The sequence below is a fragment of the Porites lutea genome, chromosome 2 (genome assembly GCF_958299795.1).
Source record: "Porites lutea chromosome 2, jaPorLute2.1, whole genome shotgun sequence".
In the NCBI taxonomy this organism is placed as follows: domain Eukaryota; kingdom Metazoa; phylum Cnidaria; class Anthozoa; order Scleractinia; family Poritidae; genus Porites; species Porites lutea.
In genome coordinates, this window is record NC_133202.1 from 25,314,442 (window position 1) to 25,336,750 (window position 22,309).

Consider the following 22,309-nt stretch of genomic DNA (forward strand, 5'->3'; position numbering starts at 1 on the left):
ACGAACTACACCAAACTACACCAACTACAGCAACTGCACCAACCTACACAAACTACACGAAAGCCTTACCACCAGTGTCTCTGTATCATTATACAGTACTCTTTTACCATTGCTGATCCAAAGCAGTATGTTGGACGCATGTCACACATAAATCTAGTATCTAGTACCAGTTGTTGTTTATTCTGTGTGTAGAGGTGTGTCCTGTGCCTTAAATTCTTTCAGGTACAGTTTTTTTTCTGGTATTTAATTGTCATAAAATAATTATACTCCTTCAGAAAATATGGAGGATCTACGTGGAGCAAGCGTACAAACGCCTACTCTTGGTGGAGACTTTCCAGGGCCATCAAGGGATATACGACAGCACGAAGCAACTTTAGAGAGGCAGCTCAGAGAAATGCAGCAACGTGAAGAAAACTTACAAAGGCAGCTCAGAGAGATGCGGCAACGTGAAGAAAACTTACAAAGACAGTTGAGAGAAAAAGACCAGGAAGTAAATGAACTAGAGTTAAGTCTTTCCTTAGCTCAGCAAACAATAAGTGACCAGCAACAACAGAAATCATGCGATTGGGTCATTTCCCGCGATGAAATTCAACTGACCAACAGATGCCTTGGCAGGGGAGGCTGGGGAAGTGTTTATGAAGGCGTGTATTGTGGCTGTACTGTAGCAGTAAAGCAAATTCATGATCTGATTCTCTCCCCTCATAACATTCTTCTTTTTGAGAGAGAAATGAATATTGCGTCCAAGTGCCGCCATCCTCACTTGCTTCAGTTTATCGGCGCCACTAACGATGAAGGAAACCCTCTGTTTGTGACCGAGCTGATGGAGAAAAGTCTGCGAGCTCTGTTAGAACAGCGACAACTCGACGAAATAGAAATACGCGTAATTTCTCTGGATGTAGCCCGAGCAATTAACTACCTCCATCAGAAGAAACCAGAGCCTATTATTCACCGGGATGTGAGCAGTGCTAATGTGTTGCTATGGCGACAGGGTGACCAGTGGAGAGGCAAAGTGTCAGATTATGGCACTGCTAATTTCATGAAGCAGACCATGACAGTGGCTCCTGGAGCTATGATGTACAGCGCACCTGAAGCACTTACATCAAACCAAACAGTCAAGGTAAGTTTAAGTGAATTTAGAATTTTTTATTCAGCACTGGTTCATCAACATCTTCAGACTTCAAAGAGACGCGTTGTTGCAATCATCTTTGAGCGCGTAGCTACTTTAAGGTCAGGTTGTTCGTTTACGACACGAAAGAAACCCTACTCCACATTACCCTTCTTCACCTAGGCATGCAATTAGACACATCAAAATAGTGTTAACTCGGATTGCCCTGTGCAGTGTGGAATGGCAATATCCCTTGCTGCTTAAGCCCCGGTCAATCGGTGGTCGGTAATAGCTCAAAACCATCACCATTTGAACTCAAATGTTCATGGCTCCATTATTATGGTCGTTTTCAGGTGTTTATGCCACGAAAAAAAAAAATTAAGCTTCTGTTGTGATTTAAATGTTCCTCATTAGTTCTTCAGTTAATTATTTTGGCGACTTCGCAGATAAAACTGATAGGGTAGGTTTTTTTAAACGAAGTCCAACTTATGCCGCTGTTTAACAAATCGTTGGACCTTCAGATCTCTTCCTTAGTGAGTTCCTTTAAGAAGATAAATGCTTTTCTTGACCACCGTATATGCTCTAACGAAACTGTTCACGTTAAATGGTGTTTACATAAAAGCGTTCGGGAAACTGAAAATGCATGGCTTAAAACGCGTTTCTGTTAAATACTGACTAAACTGCGTTTAGATAACTGGCCTATAGAGTCAAACCTTTCTTCCACGACTGCCTTGTGTGAGAGAGTGACGTCCCTGCTTAAAAAGGTGACCATTGTAATAACTATATTCTCACCGGGGCCATCCGCAAACAATGTCAGTAATGCTAATAAGAAGTGGGAGCCTCAGTGCGAAGCAGTAGGAGCGGGTTATGAACAATTTCTGGCTGTAAATCATACAACTTTAAATTCCAGCTCCTTGTGGGTATTACAGTCGACAACGGTAATGTAACAGTTTGGGGCAGGAGTGGGGGGGGGGAGAGAACAAGATTCATTACGGTCTCGGTGAAAAGAGTGAGTCGGGAAGAGAAACTGACTTTAAATAAGAAACCCACAATGCACAGAAACGTATTACAGGTGGATTTCCACTGTCGCTTAAATTAATACGCGCGTCTATAAAATAGAGGAATTATATGGAAGGTCACGCGTAAACGAAAAGTTTAACGTTGAACCTCGCTCAACGAGCGCAAAAATTTGCTAGCTTACGCACGTGAAAATTACGCGATAGAGGAAATCCATCCTTACAGAATAGGTACGAGCTATAGGCGGCGTGCTGGAGTAACAACATCTTTTTGAAAGACTTTCCTTATCAAAGCTTATTAAGGGTTGATTTCCACTATCGCGTAATTTTTTTTCGTGCGTACGTTGCGTAACATGTACGTTCGCAAATAAAATAGAGGCACTGCATGAAAGGTCGCACGTAAGAGTAAAAGTAGAACCTCGTTCAACTTCACTTTTAATCTCAGCATTTTATACCTTGCCTCTATTTTATTTATGTGATTAAATTTACGTGCGTTAACATGCGTAGCCAAAAACGCGTCAGTGGAAATCAACCTTAAGATTTCCATTGTCGCGTAATTTTTACGTGCGTTTAATGTGCGTGAAATTTACGTTGGCAAGTAAAATAGAGGCAATATTTGAAATGTCGCGCGTAAACGTAAAATTTGAACGTCACCCAACTTCACGTTAAAGCTCAACACTTTATATCTTGCCTCTATTCTATTTACGAGATTAAAATTTACACTCGTGTACACGCACGTAAAGATTACGCGACAGCCTGTGGAAATCTACCCCATGAGACATTAAAACCAGAATGTAATACCGAACCAAAATGCTCTCAAAAAAATGTAGTAAAACAAAGCGAGTAAGGTCAATGACTTCAACGGTTTGTACATCGTTCGCTGCTAAATGACCTTTATAGAGAGGGTATTTGGGCCTTTGGGACGCACTTTAGAGGTTTTTGTCGAGAGGTTCAACAAAAGTAAACATATTGTCTGTCCGCTAGGACAAAGAACGCATTTATCTGTAGAGTTTCGACTGTAGAAGCAGATAGAGCAGTAAAGAAACAAGAACACGCTTACAGCGGCATTCCGCCTCGCCTGCTTGGAGATTAGATCGAGAAATGAGGAGACGATTAATTCTACAAGAAACATGATTTACTCGCTAAAGGTTTTTTACTTCCTACTTTATCGACGTCGATACTTCTTATTTGTTTCTGAATTGATTTAGTACGCGTGTTAGCGACGACCTGAAATACCTCTCCAGTAGCAGGCTATACGCGTGCATAAAAGGGCCTCGATTCCAGAGAAATTACATCATTGCCAGATATCAAAAAAGTGATTTACATGGCACGTCATTTCAATCATCGCGGAAAATAAATCGCATACTCATCACAAGACTCATTTGCATACAGTGAAAGTTGCTAATTAAGATTTTTTTTTCCGACCACTCAGTAGTGTTCACTTGCTCCAAAGTAATCAACGCTTTCAAGCGATAGAATTCGTGGACCGAGACGTTTCGGAAAAGCTCTAAATTTAATCTTTCCTAAGCTTTCTTCGCAAAACATGCGTGGCTTCAATCATGCAACGATTCTTAGTGCCAGTTTCCACGGTCTCCTCAAGGAACGCCTGACACAATGACCTTCCTTTTGTGACCCAAAATTCGACCAAAAATTCCGGAGGGGGCGGGGGGGTTACTTGCAGAAAAATTGGGTGGGGATGTGCTCCACACTTCAACAAACCCTTATTTCAGACCAAAATCTGTGATTTTCCCTAACCAATTTCAGACCTGATCAAAATTTTTAGCGGAGCTCCACGCGCGCGTGGGCGGAGCCCCATAGCTTAGAAAATCTACCCATCCCAGAAAATTTGGTAATCACGTGACCGTACACCGACCGCCGACCGACCGTCCGTCCGCACCACAGGACAACCAATGTTTACTCTCACACTTTTTGCTAGTTTGGGAGCCCAAGAGAAAAATAATTGCACATCAATGTTGTGATCAATTGACAGCTGTCAAAACAGGGCATCCGCTGACCAGTATCACCTGACCGTAGCGCGGGCTCAAATGTCGATCCATCGAGGTCGAGTATTTTTTTGAAGTTATCCGCTGACAAATTACCAGTTTGAAATGATCGCAGGCTCAAGTTTATTTTTTCCAAGGATTCATATCAAATATGTTGTGTTTATGTCACTATGGCCCCGCACTATTAGGATTTTAATTTCAAACTGACTTCGGAAGCGAAAATTCAGCCAGTTTTTTTAAAAGTACAGGCCCTGGTTGTTCAAAAGTTGGATATCGCTATCCACCGGATATATCACTATCCAGTGGATAAGTATTAGGGAACCAATTGCACTATCCAGTGGATAGAGATTTATCCGGTGGATAGCGCTATCCACCTTTTGAACAACTGGGGCCAGGCGGGGAAGACCTTATCTTACCATGGTCACGCGTTGGTCCCGCTCTACGTCCAATTTTTATACTCTGATTGGTCAAAATTTGACAGGTGAGTTCACGCGAAAAAATTATGCAGCATCTTGAAAATTGTTTACTTTGACAGCTGAAGCTGAAGAGTTTTGTGTCAACTTGTGATGTTTTTAACTGTCTTTTTCTTCGGGATGTACAAAATGAAATACAGCTGCTATCAAGAGTCTTCTGTTATTCATGGCTGGTTTGTTTACTGGGTTTTTGGTTGAGAAACGCGTCGCTTTTCAAAATTTGGTAATTCGATTTCGGATGGCATCGTTTTCGTTTTTCACCTTGCTTAATGCGTAAGAGGGTTCAAAAGTCTCAAGAAACTGTGGCCTTCCTTGATAGCTTTCAGGAACTGAATCTCGAATGGTAAGCCTGAGTAACTATTGTATTTGATGTTTGTTTTTGTTATATCTAATTTCATGAAGTCTTGCACAGTTCACGCTGACAGTTTATGCGGCAAGTTTATTTACGTTTGTAACCGTAGTTTGAGTCAATGATTTGACCTAGTATCAGGTTTGAACGGTTTGATATAAGCTTACAGAACTTTAAAAAGCCTTAAGATATATTTGCTCACCACAGATAGAAAGAAAACGTTCCGAAGAATATTTAGTTATAAATTTGGCTGTAGAAAGAAAACTTTGAGCGATTTTCTTGCTTCGAGGAGTTCACCTTGGAAAACAGTAAACACCCGCGCCGGGAAGCCGGCTTAATTCACGCCGAGACTCAGGATTTTTAGAGACACTTTAATACTTGTCTTCATGAATGAAAATTGTTATCTCTGTAAATGTTTCACCGAATTATATTTCTTTTTTTGATTGTTAGTAGTCTCTCTTGCAGTTTTAATCGCTTGTCTGTGTCGTTTGTTTTCATCATTCATGAACATCGCTTGCAGGAGTACTCAAAAATGTCGCGCGTATCAAACGCTTTATAAGATTACACATCGTTTAATTATAACTAAAACCATTAAATAACAAAAAAAATAATAATAAATTCCCTATTATGTTGAAGCTTAACTCTATTAAAGTTCATTCAAACACTCGACCACACTGACAGCTCGCACTATAGAAACGAGAACCGGCTGGCCATATGGGTGATTTTGGAAATTTTTGAACGGTTTCGCTTTACGATTGATCGTCCTGAATATTGACTGAGTGCAATTTGTCTTGAAAAATTGTGAAATACTGCATTATGTCCGAGGTCTGTATGATAAATAGTACTGATTCACCTCAAATGTGATGTATAAAAATTATAAAACGTTGGTTTAAACACCCCCAGATTTGTTGGCAAGAATTTGTAAAGTAAACCTGTCGAACGCAAAAAAATTCGGCGTGATTTGTTTTCCAAGAATTTGTTTTCGAGGCCTAATCTACTGTGATCTTGAATGTGATCGAAGATGTTTGCTATTTTTTGGGTGTACATATAAGGTTATCAATTCGATGTAAGATGTTTCACTCTAAAACAACTTAGCCTTTCCCTCAAAAGTCACATGAATGTGCCCTTAAGTTAAATGATTTGTCGATTAAAAGTTTATTGTTTGATTTAAATTATAAATTTATTAATTGGAGCTTCGCTTTTAGCCCTGGCTAAATCTATATCTTATACCCTATTTCAGACCTGAAGCCCTGGAGCTCGGTGCTTAACCGGAGCGCGTGACACGGCTGTTACGGCACGTACACAGTAGTTGGAGTAAACGTTAAAAGGGAAAAGGTCTTATCGCCAAATGATGAAGATGTAGCTAATTTTTCTAAAAAACATACAAGACTAGAGTGCACAAACCAAACCCTATTGCAGACCAAAATGGTCGAAATTGATACCCTATTTCAGTCCAAAACGGCTAAAAAACCATACCTTTGGCGCGGCATATACCTATATAGCCTCTATTAGGGACTACCCCCCTCCCCCCGGGGCAAAAAACGCGTTGCAGATTATGAGTCTCGCTGCTTACGCAAGCGAGACTAATAATAACAAGACGCTACGGAGCGTACACTTCGGCGCCGTGGTTGTGGAACTAATTAATTGTAAATGCGGAGGAATAGTAAGAAATCAAATATGGTAAGAGTAAGGTGTTAATTTATGAAATTATGGGATTTGTCAGGATATTCTGAAAAGAGCAACATCCAAGAGGCCTACTTGCCAAAAACTAGCATTTCGGGACAAATTGTCTCCGAGATATTAGCCCAGTTATGCTCTGATGACTCCATACAAATCCTTCTAAAAAACAATTCTCTATTTTTCTTAGTCACATCAGGCTTCAAAAACAGCATAGCAGTCTCATGTACTGATTAAAGATATGTAAGGCATGGGTAAGGAGTCAATTACGTTGAGCATGGAATTGGCTAAAACTCAAAGTCACGAGTTCGAATGTTTTAAGGATAATTATTCACTGACTATCAGCACGCAGGGATGTCGGATTAACACAAGGAAGTTTAACACCAAAGGAACATAGCCTTTACAGAGCTTTAAAACACAGCATCCACCAACATAAACTTGACTTGAACTTTGAGTAAAACTAAACAGCCTCTACCAATAATAACAAACTCTCACTTGAACTTCCGATATCTTACGGCTTCCGCGAACTTGTAAACACAATACCTGAAAATCGACCTTCGTCACACTTGACTAAACACAGCAGTCCAGCTCGTGGGAAAAAACTTAGTTCTTCAAAAGGACTCGCTTGGAACTTGTATACCGTTTGACATAAGTTTCTAGAAATTAATAAACAGCAGGCGAATAGTAGTAGCTTTTCGACATATTTTATGATTTCAGTAACTGATGCAAATCTGCTGACTCATGCTGAAATGTAAACATGCCCTAATTAATTATTCATGTATAATCCAAAAACGTAGAGAACGTTCGAGAAAGTCACGCAACGCATGAAAGCAATTTTACTACGTAACACTCAACAAAGACAAAATGTCTTTTTGCAGCATTTTGTAACTTTAAATTCATCATAAAACAGTTCGAAAGGAGGGCTCATTCGTGAAATGTTTTTCAACACTCGAAGAGAAATTTCGCGTCTCTGCGCGGCCACGAAATATCCTCTATTTATTCCTCGATTAATTAAAGACTAAACTCGAAGTGATCTCATGATATCACGAAGTAGTCCGGTCTCATTTCGTGAAATAGTTGAAACAAGCCGAAAAGTCACGAACTTGCACGCCCAATCTTGTCCCGAAACTAGTGCATCATTTCATAACTATTTTTCATAACCCAGACTACCTTGGGTCGCAGTAGCGCAATCGGCTAATCCCTCAACTTAGAGTCTCCTCTGATCTGACGGGTCACACAGGTGAGTCGGTTCAAACCCCGGGAAAGCCAAAATAATAATTCTTTCTTCCTCGAAAAAGTTAAAGAATAAATCAAAGAAATCGAAGTGATCTCGAGATATCTCGAATTAATTCGGCTCTCATTTCGTCAAATAGCCGAATAAAACCGAAAACCTACAGACTTTGCATGCCCAATCTTGTCAAAAAATTGTAACTTTGATACATTCCTGAGCGTCGCGAAACCTTTACTTCGCGCTCCGCCGAAGTAATAATAGCCCTACTGCTATTGTCTACTTCAGTTTTTTTGGAGGGGGAGGGTGGGGGTGGACGTGGGCGCCTATTTACTTTTCCTCCCTAACGATAGGATGGATGTATGAATATATGCTAATGTGCTAAACTTTACATTCCTTTATCTCCTGAATTTGCCAAGGAACAGTCAAATAAAGACGCCAACCAACCCCCCCCCCCCCCGCCCCGAGCAAGTATAGTCCTTCAGATACTACTCAGCTTCATGTAATAATTGCTAAATAACGAAATAAATATTTAAAATGGCACTGACAACTGGGTATAACTGGCAGTAGTGTAATAGAACGCTTTAAGGCAAATAACAAGAAATAATTTGTATTGTTCATAGGTTGATGTTTATAGCTTTGGTGTGCTTCTTTGTGAAATGTGCAGCCGGCAACTTCCAGATCCTAGAAGGCGTGAACAGCAAGTTCTACTGATGACGGATCGATCCTTAAGAGGCCTGGTACGGCGATGCCTGCAGACAGATCTTGGAGCGAGACCTACCATGCAAGAGATAATCGATGAACTATCCATAATTGTGTAACGTCTATCAAATGTTTTGTGAAAACTTTCGCAGTTGATAGAATTGACTTGTTAAAATGTCTATTGCAGGAAGTCGTGTCTAATTGTTTATCGTGACAAAGTAGTGTACAAAAGTATTTCTAGGAAAACAATTATTTGGTTAAAACAAACAACTTACTAGCATATTGTTTTATGCAAAAATTTTAGAGTCAGAAGAAATTGAAAGGGACTTTTCTTTGATCATATTAGTGTGTTTATTGTAAGTAGCTAGGGGAAGTGGTGAACTAGAGCTAACAGATAGTGCTGCTTTTTATATCATCTGGCTTTATATCATCCAAGTGTGTTCACTGCACTGATATTAATTCAACTTAAGAAAATTTTGTAGGTTTTAATAAATTGTATATTACACTTGAAAAAAGAATCAAAATTTTGTTGAGCCATTACCCCATGCAGTATATATATGCTAACAACCTCATCCATGTTGGTTTAATTGAGCAAACAGTGTAATTGATCATCCTCTCTTTGGGACACCTCCATTCAAGGGACACAAAATTTGGTGCCGGAAAATGTGCACATAATCTTTGTATCTATTACCTCAATTAAAGGAACGAGTGACCTCTATTCAGAGGAAAGGGACATTTTTTCTAGGTGCGGAAACCTGGGTTTATTTAACCTCCATTATTTCAGGAGACACCTCAGCACTCAAAAAGTGACTGACCACAAAGAGGGCTGATATCTTTAAGTGCACACTAATCAAAAATGGAAGCTTTCCCAAACTGAACTGGATCTCACATAAATCAATGAAATGCAGTTGTGTGAATTCAACATATAATTATAACAATAACATCAACAAGTTTATTCAGTATTACCATTTCTGCACAGGTGTTACCGATTAAAAAAATTTAATTTAATTTAATTTAATTTTAAAAAATTACATAAAAATAAAATGGTAGGGAGTTTAAGATACCACGACGGTAATGGCCCCAAATTAAAAACGTCGCATAAAAAGTGAATTTCCATTCTTTCAGTCTCTATCACGATTACTCGTCAACCATTTACTTTGTCAAATGTAAGTGAAGTCTTTTTCAGCCAAATTCCTAAGAATCATATTCAAGTTCAGGAATGGGGGCGTAGCTAGGATTTTTCAAGGGGGGGGGGGGGGGTCACACTATGTCAAACTCAGGATACTTACCAGCAGATTGGCATGTCGACATCCAGGTCGTGTTTTACTAAACGTTATTCACACCAAATAGTATTGTATGAAACCTGAAATGATGCGACAATGGCCGCTATTGTCAAGTGAAATTTACCCTACGTTATAAAGTTATTCTTCAGGTATTCTTAAGTCAGTCCGATAAAAAGTTTTTGTGTGTCTTGCATAAAAATAGTTATCATCTTAATATTTTTTTTACCACTTATTACCCTTCTTTGTTCAAAGTATAATCTTTTATCTACTGTGGGGGAGAGAAGATGTTGCCTGGCTTGCTCATGGTAGGGAATTAAGGGAGATGTGGTGTTGCCCTATTCTTAAAGGTCTGGGGACGAGCCAGGGACCACATGGTCTAGTGTATACTGGGCAACCTCATAGGGATTGGCTGGGAAAACAATGAACAAACAAAGTAACAATGGAACCTAGCCCGAAACAAAAGAGCTGTGACATATAGGAATCCAAACAAATTAGAGGTTCTAAAGAGCCTCAAGGCTACGGTTTTGACAAATGATTTTGAGCTAGACGTATTGCACAAATTTTTCTTTAGGTGATGACGTCTTGGTTAAATTAGCCTGCGAAACGCATATGTATGTCCGGTTTTTCAGAGGGAGCAAAGCGACGACCGGAAATACGTCTGCGTTTTGCAAGCTATGGTTAAATGTTGTGTGGATATGGTTGTGTTCATTTGTTATTTTATGGTTCCAGAAACGCTTGCTGATAAGAAGGTCCCTTTTTTTGAAGTAGGTTCTTGTTCTTGAGGTACTTATTGGCAATTTAGGCTAGGCAGGTTCTTAATTAGGTTCTTACAAGTAATGTTTTATGAAAGACATAACAGATTGTTGATAATGAGAAAAATAAATAAATTTTCTGTTCCTTCACAATTATAATAACACTAACAAAACTTATTGCCGAATATCATACAGTTTAGTACGGTATGTTTTTGTTGTACTTAGATTTACAACTCAAAGTTACACTCCTTTGTTAAATTATTCATCATAATTTAACTGTAAAAATTAACCACATATAAGAACCTGCTTGATTTAGCTTGCCTAAACAGGTTCTTGTATTCTTAGGTATTAAAGTGCAGATTCCTGGCAGAAGGTTCTTAACCACCGGTTCTTATTAGCGGGTGTTTACTGTAGCTGCCTCTATAGTCAAACCAGTCAAACCTGTATTAAGCGGACCTTTATAAGCGGTCACTAATTAAAGTCCTGGAAATAGCTTCCCTTAATTATTGTAAAAACTGATCTGTATTTAGCAGTTACAGTCTATTAGGCTGCCATGGTCACCTGTTTCGAGGTCCCAATGGGTAATTTGTTGTCTTTATCTCTATTAAACTGTCCCTATGACAAGATGTGCCATACTAGTGCAAAAGGATACACTGTGCAGGGTGTTTAGTGGTCTTTTAAAAGGGAGTTTAAGATACGGAGACTACGGACTACGAACTACGGCTGGACGAGCGTTGTCCTTTGTTTGTAGCACTGGGTTGAGTCGTGCAAATATAGAACGTTAAGATTGCACTACAGACAGTAGACTACGAGAGAGGAGGCGGAGAGAGAAACAACACGCAAAGATTTTCTTGTTTTCGGCACAGTTCACAAAAATGCAAGTCAATTTTGTATGTGATCTTAACTTTGGAACAATGAACAAATTCTTCCATACTTGAAGGAAGCAATTACGTCGGGTGAAACTGGTGAACAAAGTTTTGGTTACACAGGTTTTAATTATTTTTTCGCCCATGAATACTTATGTCAAATACTAAAGAAATAGACAGAAATAGTAATAGCTCATTTATTAGATTTAGAAGATGGACTTCTCCGACTACTGATCTGATGTAGTTTGAAGTATTGAAATGCCGAGTTTCGATTGTCTCGAAGATGTTTACATCATTTTCATTCAGCAAATGCGATACAAAAACTCGCATAAACAAAGGTTACACAAGTAGAAAGACACACTAATCAGTTCGAACAAACATTGAAACTTTTCAAGTGCGAAGAGAAAGTAAACTACCTCCATGATTTCTCTTCTTCTCGGCCGTCAATCTGAATTCTGCGTATAAACAGCTAAGCTTATTTAAATAGAAGCTTAGCTAGATAAAACTGTAGTCACAACAGCGGGTTAAACTTGTAAATCTGAGCAGAAAGTAGACACAACTTACATATTTCGCTTACCTCTCACTTAAAGCTGGTAAATTGAAAACTTTTTACGAAAAGACGAGATTCTTGAATTGCCGAGACGGCAAAATACGAGCAAAATGTTCTCCGTGGTCCCGACTACGCGAAACAGCTCAACAACTCACCGTAGCTGCAGGACTACGCGGGAAAAATGAACAGTCACGTGGTTTTGATTATGCGCAGTAGCATGTTTAACCGTAGTCGTAGTCCGTAGTCGCCGTATCTTGAACTCCCTAAAGACCACGACGAACCTGGAGCTGGGAAAAGTAATAAGAAATGGGTATAAAGCGGCGGGCCATAAATTAAGGGGCAAAATAAGGATCGTGAGTGATTTTCATACTGAAAGATTACAACTAAATCACATTTTGGTACCTCATGGGTAAAAAAAATGCACTTGAAACGGGAAAATTAAGGGGAAAGGAAAGATTTTTTCCGTTTTCTTTGTCCGTGCAGTAAGTTGAGGACCGAAAATATACCAATCGTTAAAGAACAAATAAGTTAATATTTGAAAAAAAGCCACGAAAATATAAATAAGAACGGTCTTGACAAATGATTTTGAGAGGAACATATTGAACACATTTTGCTATAACTGAGGCCATAGCTGTTTATCCTGTGGCAAGTGAGATCCCAGTGAAATGGGGTTATTTTACAGAAACTGCCACTATAGTCAATATGACTTACATATAAATTAAATCATTATATTTCCTTACCGTTTCAGTTTGACATTCTGTCTGAAACTACAACGAAGGTCACCAAGGATACAGTTACGATTAGTGGGCTGGATTTAACAGGATACACTGTTCAACTAAAAGATGCTGATCCAAATGAACTTCAGCTTTTTATTGACAAGATGCCCGCCACTATCAAAGGTAAGAGTGTGAAATATAATTCCTCAAAACTTTGTTTAGGTTTTGGTTTTGGAATAAAGAGGTACATAGTTGGACCTCTGTACAAATGTATGGAAACAGGCAGATGAAGATTAATATGGTGAGAGTAGCTATAGTTATTTTGGTTTTGTTTTTTTTTTTTAACCAAAACTAAAAGAAGGAATAAGGTTAAACTTACCGTATGTACGTAGGTTTAGAAGCAGGTAGCTCAAGTTCATGGCTAGAGTAGTTAATTGTTAAACTCGTATATTTGTATGGACAGCTGGGCTTGGTATTTAAAATTGTTGAGTGAAATATCCAGACTTCATTTTATAAACTTAAACGCTTACAAATTTGGTCAACCGGCAATCCTGGCGTCATAACATTGTTCGCTGTTAAAAGTGTCAAGAGGGGTGTCTGTGAAATGAAGACCGGATACTTGCAGATCGCGGATACGGATGAAAAAATGCGGAAAGACGCCAAAAAAAGTAAAAAGAATAAAACGAGAAATGCGGATGGCAAAAATAAATAAATAAATAAATAAATAAATAAATAAACAAACAAACTAAGGAAAGAAATATTTCTTTCAAGTCTCTGTCGTGTGGTTGGGCCCTTCATTTACAGTACGCGTTGTCAATAGTTGGTACAGATTTCTCAGGGTTTTTCTCAATTCTTCGAACCATGTAATTCCTTTCATTAATGTCACAGAAACAAGGACGCTCCGTTCCTCCTCTTAAAACCACGCATGCTAAGGTGCACTTCTCCTTTGAGCATATAGCCTGGATATAGTGTACTCAACTTACAGAAGAGAAAATATTCTCAGGACAATCAAATCGAGAATTGTTTGTTTGAGCGCCTTGAGACCAAAAAAAACAGCGTCAAAAAGGAAAAAGGCGGAACGTAAGGTACTTAACTTTCCGATTTGGCAGATGCCAATCAACTCCGCCTATCGTGTGAATTTATTTTTTACAAGTTCTACCTTATGGGAATTTCTTAGTGCACGAATTATGAATTCGAACTTTAAAACAACAAAATATACATTACTGCTAATTGAAAAGAAAAAACAGATTTGATCAAACGTGATTAATCGCAAAAGTTATTTCCCGAAAAGGTACAAAAAAAATCGCCTGATCTTAAAGCATCCTAAAAATCAAACTCCCGCAAAAAAAGCGTCAGGCAGCTAAGTGTCCCTAGTGAAACGCATTAATGAAGGCTACTTTCTGTTTCATTTGTTTTTGTTTTTAATTTTCATCCAAACAAAATAGTTTCCAAAACATATCCTTAGCGATTTTTGCAACCCAAATTAAAACTCGTCATTAAAAACGTGACAGGCAGAATACGGAATCGAAAATATATGATATTCGGCTTATTTGGACAGCTCTCGTCTATCTGGGGGGCAGCAACCAAACATAAAACTGATTCTTAACAAGCCTTTATAAAGACTTTAACAATGTCTACACAAGATCATCCTTTTTTATCCATTACATACATTCATAAACTGTTTACAGGTAGCCATTACGACACCTGAAGGAGGATCATGAGGTTATCGCCATATTAAGATCTCTCCTTACAGATAACCAACCCAGCCCAGGAAAGGTTAGCCACACCACTAGGGTCTATAACGTCCCCTACTCTTTTCGAACAGTGTTGTGGGTTCTTTTACGCCCCACAGAACCAGATAAGTGACAGTACTGTGAGAGGGACCTACGGTTTTTCGTCCTTACCCGAGAAGATTGGAAAGTGCAACCGTTTGCAGATGTCATTACAAAGGCAGCACTTTCTTCTCAGCTATTTAAAGACCCTGAGGGTTGGTCCGGCCGGGGTTTGAACAAGCGACCTTCCCCCAGCAAACCGGCGCTCTGCCAACTGAGCTAACCAGAAAAGAAAGAACCTTTGCGTAAAATTGTGAAAATGGAACGAAGGCCAGACAAATGTTTCTGTTGAGGGTGCGGCATATTGCTTGAAAAAGAATCTCCGTGGAAAAACCCTCATTAAACGAGACCGATTCACACAAAGCCAGAAAAAAAGTAAGGATTTGTAGATATAAAGTCAAGAAAATAATGTTTTACGTCCCATCTCTTGCGTTAAGCATTTGGTAGCCTCTCAAAAACAAACCGCAGATTTAAAAGGACCCAGTTTGCTTAGGAAATTAGAAAAGACACGAAAATGAAAAAGAAAACCATTAACAGTAACTTACCTTTTGACCTAAAAAACGGGCAGTTCAGAGTCGCGCTGTGAACTGTCTTCCCTGGCAGAGTTGACCAGAGTCCAGGCAGAGTGCTAGCGTTACATGAAGAGCCATTTCAATACCAGACTCCTTTGTGGGGAAACACGGCGATTCACGAGGCGAGCGCGAAATAGGCAAAGCAATGCACACCGAATGTTTTCGCGCAGTTCACTTTTTTTTTTGTTTATTTTGTCTTGTTTTCTCCCGTTTCTTTCTTTTTTTTTCAAAATAAAAATTTGTCCCAACAACTTTATATACGTGAATTCTCTCAGATGATGGATATCAAACTATTATTTACAATCGGGATTTAAATATAACAGAACAATAAACGAAAAAAACACATGATTTAGTAAAATTTATATATCCGAAATGTTATTATTATATTTATTGTCTGCAGTTTATTCTTTCCTCATTTTGCCATCCGCATTTTGCCATCCGCATCCGTCATCCGTTGGTATCCGGTCCACGTTTTACAGACACCCGTGTCAAGAGGGGTAGACCACAATCACAACATTTATATATTTAAAAACAAAAACGCCCGCAGAACATGATATCAGGCTGGCCCCAATTCTAGTGATTTGAAGTCAACAAATCAGATCATATTTAAGACTATGAAAGCTTAGAGACAAACATTAGTCTGTAATCCAGAAATCGATTGATGCGAAATTCTTCCTCGCCTCTTTTTTCTTGCGCGCTGGCGGTTCTGCCGCCAAAATTTCCCCTGAGATCCTGACTAGTCCTCAGTCTTCTCTTATCATTTGTTAGCGGTCACGAGAGAATAGAGACCTTTAGCATCAGGTTTTTCATGGGAAACCGCAAACCGCAAACCTGAGAATGTCATGTGACCACGGTCTTGCTGTCGCGATTGCCGTTTGGTGTTCACGTTTGAACGGCAGGAAGGGCTTTCAGCGATAAGTGTCTTACGGCAAGGTTTTTTTTGCCTCTATAAATTGTACAGCCTTACGTTTAAAGGCACAATACAGCTTTCTATATCCACCTGTGATGTGTTACTTCGATTTTTTATCTCGAAGCAATGAATCATTTATGTTTTTGGGAGAAAAAAAACAAAGAACTTCGAATTTCGAAAAACAACATGGCGGCACTAAACAATGAACGCCTTGCGTAAAAAAATCCCGGCAACGTGAAACTGCAAACTTGCAACTGCAAACTGAAAAACCTGATGCTAAAGGTCTCTAATGAAGTCAGACGATGTTTTTGCATTTACAAACAAATTAAAGTTGGTAATGAAAGGTAATGAAGTTGAACTCAGGATAGCTTCTTTAACAACATGCAACTTTATCATGGTACAGATTAACCGTTGAATGTTGATCGTTAACAAACATTGCGCAACTCTTACAACCTCTATTAAGCGGACACCCTCTATTAAGCGGATACTTGGGAAGGTCCCGAAGGTATCCCTTAATAGAGGTTTCACTGTATTAAATTGGAAAATATTTGGCTATTTCTCTCTCTGCACTTTCGTTGGGTAATTCATCGACCAGTAAAAATAGCCATAGGAAATGCATCCGAGAAGAGCTACATGTAGTTTTTACCCCTTCATCCTGTTCTTTCAAAAGGCGTATCTCACGCTCGCCTCCCATCAATGTGGCCCGGGCTCGAATCCTAGCGTCGACGCCATATGTGGGTTGAGTTTGTTGCTGGTTTTCTCCCTTGCACCAAGAGGTTTTTCTCCGGGTACTTCGGTTCTCCCCTCTCCTTTAAAACCAACACTTTCAAATTCCAATTCGATCTGGAACGCACGGACATGTTTTAATCGAGTTCTTAACAACTCCCAGGTGCTCCGTGGGTAAACAAATTACACCGAAAAAAAAGGCCCCAGTTGTTGAAACGTTAGATAGCGCTATCCACCGGATAAATCCCTATCGAGGGGAAAATTATAGTTTGGAAGCAGGAGATTTCTCATTGCTGACCAGAAAGATCAGCCCAATTGCGTTATACACTGGATAGAGATTTATCTAGTGGATAACGATTGAACAACAGGTGCCTGGTTCTTACATGCTTGTGCCTATGTTATCGTTACACTGTATGGCTTTACACTTTATTCGAAGAAACCACGGCCCGGAGTCGTCCGTAGGTTGATTATAGCCCGCAGGCATCACCAACGCGGGTATAATAGTCCCGATTTATGTCTAAGTTTTATCTAGGTTTTGAGTTCTGCATCGCAGGATATAGATTTGCGATTGATTTTTTTTTAAGTCTGCGTAAAAAGGACATAATTTTCTGTTTTTAGACACCCCTTAGCTTATGTACCTTATAGCTTGTGATAAAGAATGCAACAGAATACCGCCAGTATACAGTACCGGACTACAAGTTTTATCTAGGGTTTGAGACTGAGAAAAATACAGTCTAGACCACGTGCGGTAACGTCGAGCGAGTTGCGAGCGGTAACTCTCTCTAATATCATGACCAATAGTGAACAAAAATTGAGAAAAGCAAACAAAGAACTCAAGGACGAAGTAGCGGAGCTTAAAGTGAAGCTAGAAAAGGTTTTGAAAGAGTTAAGTGAACGAACTGAAGAATGCAATCTAAATGTCGGTAATGGCGTCGAAGTGTTGTCACCAGACAAAACCAAATCAGTGGAGTTTGTTTCGGACCAGTATGATGATTTAATTGCTTTCAAAGTAAGTGCCAGTAAAGAGCTTGAAGAAATTAGGGCAAGACTAGATAAGATATCTGAGACCTGCGACCGCATCCAGAAATCGCTAGATGCTTTTGAACTGTACAGCTACCAATTCAACATCAAGATAGTCGGAATGCCGATGGTTGCTGAACGTGAACACCCTGAGCAAACTGCAAATCTATGCCTACAGTTATTTTCAGCCTTGGGAGTAAAGGGAGTGTCGATCCAGGATATTGATACGGCCCACCGAGTGCCGTCTATGAAGCCGTCAAATCGACCCAATGTAATCGTTTGTAAGTTTGTACGAAGGCTAGCTAAAGACCAAGTAATGGCGGCCAGGAAGAAAGTTGGTGGGCTCAAGGCCGAAGAACTTGGATTTGCAGCTGATATCAATGTCAAGTTCCTTAATATCTATGATCACTTAACGCCACGGTTACAAGCCTTATATCATGAAGCAAAGAAAGTCAAAGAGGCTAAGAAGTACAAATTTTGTTGGGCGAAAAATGGCTTCGTGTATCTTCGCAAGTCTGAAGAATCCACAATTTACAAATTCGCCGACCTTTCTGAGCTTAACAAGAAATTTAGCGCGGCCTCAGAAGCTGGAGTGAACGATCACCTACAGAGCTAAGTACTCAAGTACTTTTTATATTCTGTCATTACGAAGTAATCAAGTTTGACTATTGAAATGCCTACAAAGACCAGTACTAAGCAACAACAGAAGTTAAATAAATCTCTGTTAAAAGATTTACCGTACTTTAATTTCAGAGGTAACTTAGCCCTTGCCCATGGCCAATTTAATAATTCAGTTAATAGTGAGCTCCCGACTAAACGAGATCTGGATAATCTCCATAGTTTATATGATCTGGATTTGTTTAATTTGAATATGGCCTTTGATACCAACCAAACTGATAACGATGCTTTAATGAGCCAATGTATTAGAAGCCGATATTTTTCTCCACACAGTCTTAAGCAGTTTACTAATAATCTTACGCAGGATCAAATTGAATCTAGTCTCTCAATTTTTCACAATAATATTAGAAGCCGTAATCGTAACCTCGAAAATCTAGTGACTCATTATTTGCAAGAAATAGGTATTCACTTCAATATAATTGGTGTCACGGAAACTAAAATCACCAATTCTAATGAGAATACAGGCCTTTCAAACATACCCGGTTACGTTTTTGAACACGTCCCAACACCTCTAGCATGTGGTGGTGTAGGCCTCTTTGTCGATGAAACACTTAGTTATTCAGTTTTAGAAAAAACTTCCACCGAATCTTTTCAGGCATTGTGGATAGAAATTTCTTTTGTTAAGAAGAAAAACGTAATCTGTGGAGTCTTATACCGTCAACATAATTCTCCAGAGAGCTTTCTTAAATACTTGGAAGAGACTATCGACAAATTTACTTCGACAGAGGAGAACTTATGTCTCTTAGGTGATTTTAATTTATGTCTTCAAAAAATCGAAACCTGTAATTACAGTCGCGACTTCTTACTGGTTCTTCAAAGTTGTTATCTCCTTCCAACTATTGACAAACCAACACGTGTTCACAAAAATTCTGCAAGCTTAATCGATAACATTTTTGTAAACAATCCTGAGCAGGTGCTAATCAGCGGTAATCTCATTACTGATGTCAGCGATCATTTTTCGCAGTTTTGTATTTTGACATCAACAAGAGATAAGATTAAACGGAAGCAAATTAAAAAACGCGATCTTTCGCATTTCAATCCCGATAATCTTAACAGCGACCTTGCTACGATCGACTGGAGTTGCATCATTAAAACGCACGCAAATAATGTAGACGAGCTATTTTCAACTTTCTATAGAAATTTTAATAAAATTATAAATAAACATGCACCGATTAAAACCCTTTCTCGACGTAGGACTAAACAATTTTCTAAGCCTTGGATTACAAAAGGTATAAGAACGTCAATCAAAGAAAAAAACAGACTGTACCAAATTGGCGATCAGGAAAAGTATAAATATTATCGAAATAAAATTTGCAGTCTTATACGTCTGAGTAAGAAACACTATTACCGCGCCTTTTTTAATAACAATTTAAGTAATATGAAAAAGACATGGCAAGGCATAAATGAATTATTAAATCGCTGCAAAAGAAAGTGTAAATCTGTTAGTAAATTAGAAGACCCAGATAACAACAATAAACTTACTAATGATTCCTCGCGTATACCTAATATCTTAAATAAACATTTTTCAAATGTTGGCAAGCAAACTACCACCGGCAGAGCGTCCCTTCATAGACTACCTAAGAAACTCCAGTTCGCCAGAAGTTTCGTTTTTCTTCAGACCTGTAACTCCATCCGAAATTCAATTTCAAATTTTATCTATACCAAACAGCAAATCGCATGGCTTATACTCCTGTCCTACTCAACTTCTTAAATACTCAAGCGAAGTCATATCTCCAGTTCTTTCAGATATTCTCAATACATCTGTCTCTCTTGGGGCTTACCCCCAAAAATTTAAAATATCTAAAATTATACCTATCTTCAAAGCTGACGACGAGACCGACACTTCTAATTATAGGCCAATTTCATTATTATCAAATTTCAATAGAATCTTCGAAAAAATTATGTACGACAGAATGAGAGACTTTATTGAAAAGCACAGCCTATTATATTCGTCTCAATATGGTTTTCGTCAAGCTCACTCAACCCAACATGCTATCCTTGATATGGTAGAATCTATACAAACCAATATGGACAAAAAACTCTTTTCATGTGGTGTTTTTATTGACTTAAAAAAAGCCTTTGACACTGTGAATCATACTATTTTACTTGATAAACTAAATTATTATGGCTTCCGTGGAATTGTCAATCAATGGTTTTCCTCTTATTTATCAAGTCGCACACAAAGCACTGAAATTGGCTCTCATATATCTAGTAAACTAAATATCAATTGCGGCGTACCCCAAGGTTCTGTCCTAGGTCCACTTCTCTTCTTGCTTTATATAAATGACATCCAATATTGTTCGAGCAAACTCCAATTTTTCCTTTTTGCTGATGACACTAATGCTCTTTATGCTCATAAAGATCTAAAGACACTGGAACTAACAGTAAATGCAGAATTACACAACTTGTATAACGGGCTGACTTCAAACAAACTTTCCCTGAATATTAAAAAGTTAAACTATGTAATTTTTCGTCCATACCAAAAAAAACTCAACTATGATCCCCAGGTCAATATCTTTGACAATGAAAGCAATAAAAAGGTTACCCTTGAACGCAAAAACTTTATTAAATATCTTGGACTGTTAATTGATGAAAATCTATCTTGGAAGACCCATATTCACTCTGTTGCAAATAAAATAAGTAAAACAATTGGGCTAATTGCGAGATTAAGACATATTGTTCCCACTTGCACCCTCTTAAATATTTATCAGTCACTTATTACACCTTATCTAACTTATGGTCTTATCTCTTGGGGCAACGCGTGTAAAACTTTCCTTGACCAAATTCTTGTCCTTCAAAAACGCGCACTGCGTTTAATATATTTTGCTGAAACAAACGACCACGCAATACCTTTTTTTGTCAATGCAAAAATTCTACCTTTACAGTCTCTATATTATGAATCCGTTTGTAGTCTTATGTATGATGTAAATAAAAACACTGCTCCGGTTAATATTTCGAAACTCTTCTCTCGAATTTCTAGTGTTCATACTTACAACACACGTGCCTCAACCTCTGAACATTTTTATACTAAAGAATCTCGACTCAATGTCAAACGAAATGCTTTTTCGCGTGTTGGGGTCAAAATTTGGAATGGGATACCTCAAATTCTTAAAGAAAGACCGAAAAAAGCTTTTAAAAGGTCACTAAAAGAAATGCTACTCGATTTCCTTGAAACTGAAGACTCCTATATTGATGTGGATACGATCATCGTAAAAATGAAAAAGTAATTCTCTTGTCCTTTATTTTCATTTTATTTTATTTTTAAAATTTCACTTTAATTATTGTCCTTGCATTTAAGTAGAACGTATCTATTTAATATAAAATGTATATACTTATACAACGCCTAATTTCTTTGTATTTGTCTAGTTTGTTGTAAATTATGTAGCCTGGCCTGCCTCGAATAGCCTCGCTAACTGCAGGCCAGTCCCAATGTATCTTTTGCTATATTTTCAAATTTAAATAAAGTTGAAGTTGAAGTTGAATGTGAGAAAGCTTATATGTTTTACTAAACTTCTGTTTGTAGTTTAAGAATTTAGCTACAGTTTACATTGTCACATAGTCCTTTAGTATAAAGTTTTTACAATAAGTATCTGGGTGTAGAATTAGATAGCAAATTAACATGGAATGAACATATTTCTTCCATTGCAGGGAAAGCGAACTCTTCCCTCGGCTTCTTGAGAAGAAATTTATATAACTGCCCCGAACAGATCAAGATACAGGCGTATTATTCTTTAGTTAGACCCCACTTGGAGTATGCATGCTCGGTGTGGGACCCACATACACAAAAGAACATTCAATCAATTGAGAACTTCCAGCGTAGAGTGGCTCGTTTTGTTAAGAAGTGCAATCAG

The 22,309-nt window shown here is 38.5% G+C and overlaps 2 protein-coding genes across 2 annotated transcripts in view; both read left to right on the forward strand.

Moving 5' to 3' along the window:
- Positions 1-22,309, forward strand: part of LOC140928088 (uncharacterized) — a 45,131-nt gene that overhangs the window by 19,137 nt on the left and 3,685 nt on the right. The window lies entirely within an intron of this gene.
- Positions 280-8,934, forward strand: LOC140928099 (uncharacterized). The gene is made up of 2 exons (XM_073377819.1): positions 280-1,117; positions 8,475-8,934. Exons 1-2 carry the CDS (start codon positions 281-283, stop codon positions 8,670-8,672), a joined length of 1,035 nt encoding a protein of 344 aa, XP_073233920.1. The 5' UTR covers position 280; the 3' UTR covers positions 8,673-8,934.

Bases quoted from the DNA above. Each gene is read 5' to 3' on its own strand.
- LOC140928099 (XM_073377819.1), top strand. From the start codon at position 281: ATGGAGGATCTACGTGGAGCAAGCGTACAAACGCCTACTCTTGGTGGA. The intron at 1,118-8,474 runs GTAAGTTTAAGT...TATTGTTCATAG, and splicing joins CATCAAACCAAACAGTCAAG to GTTGATGTTTATAGCTTTGG.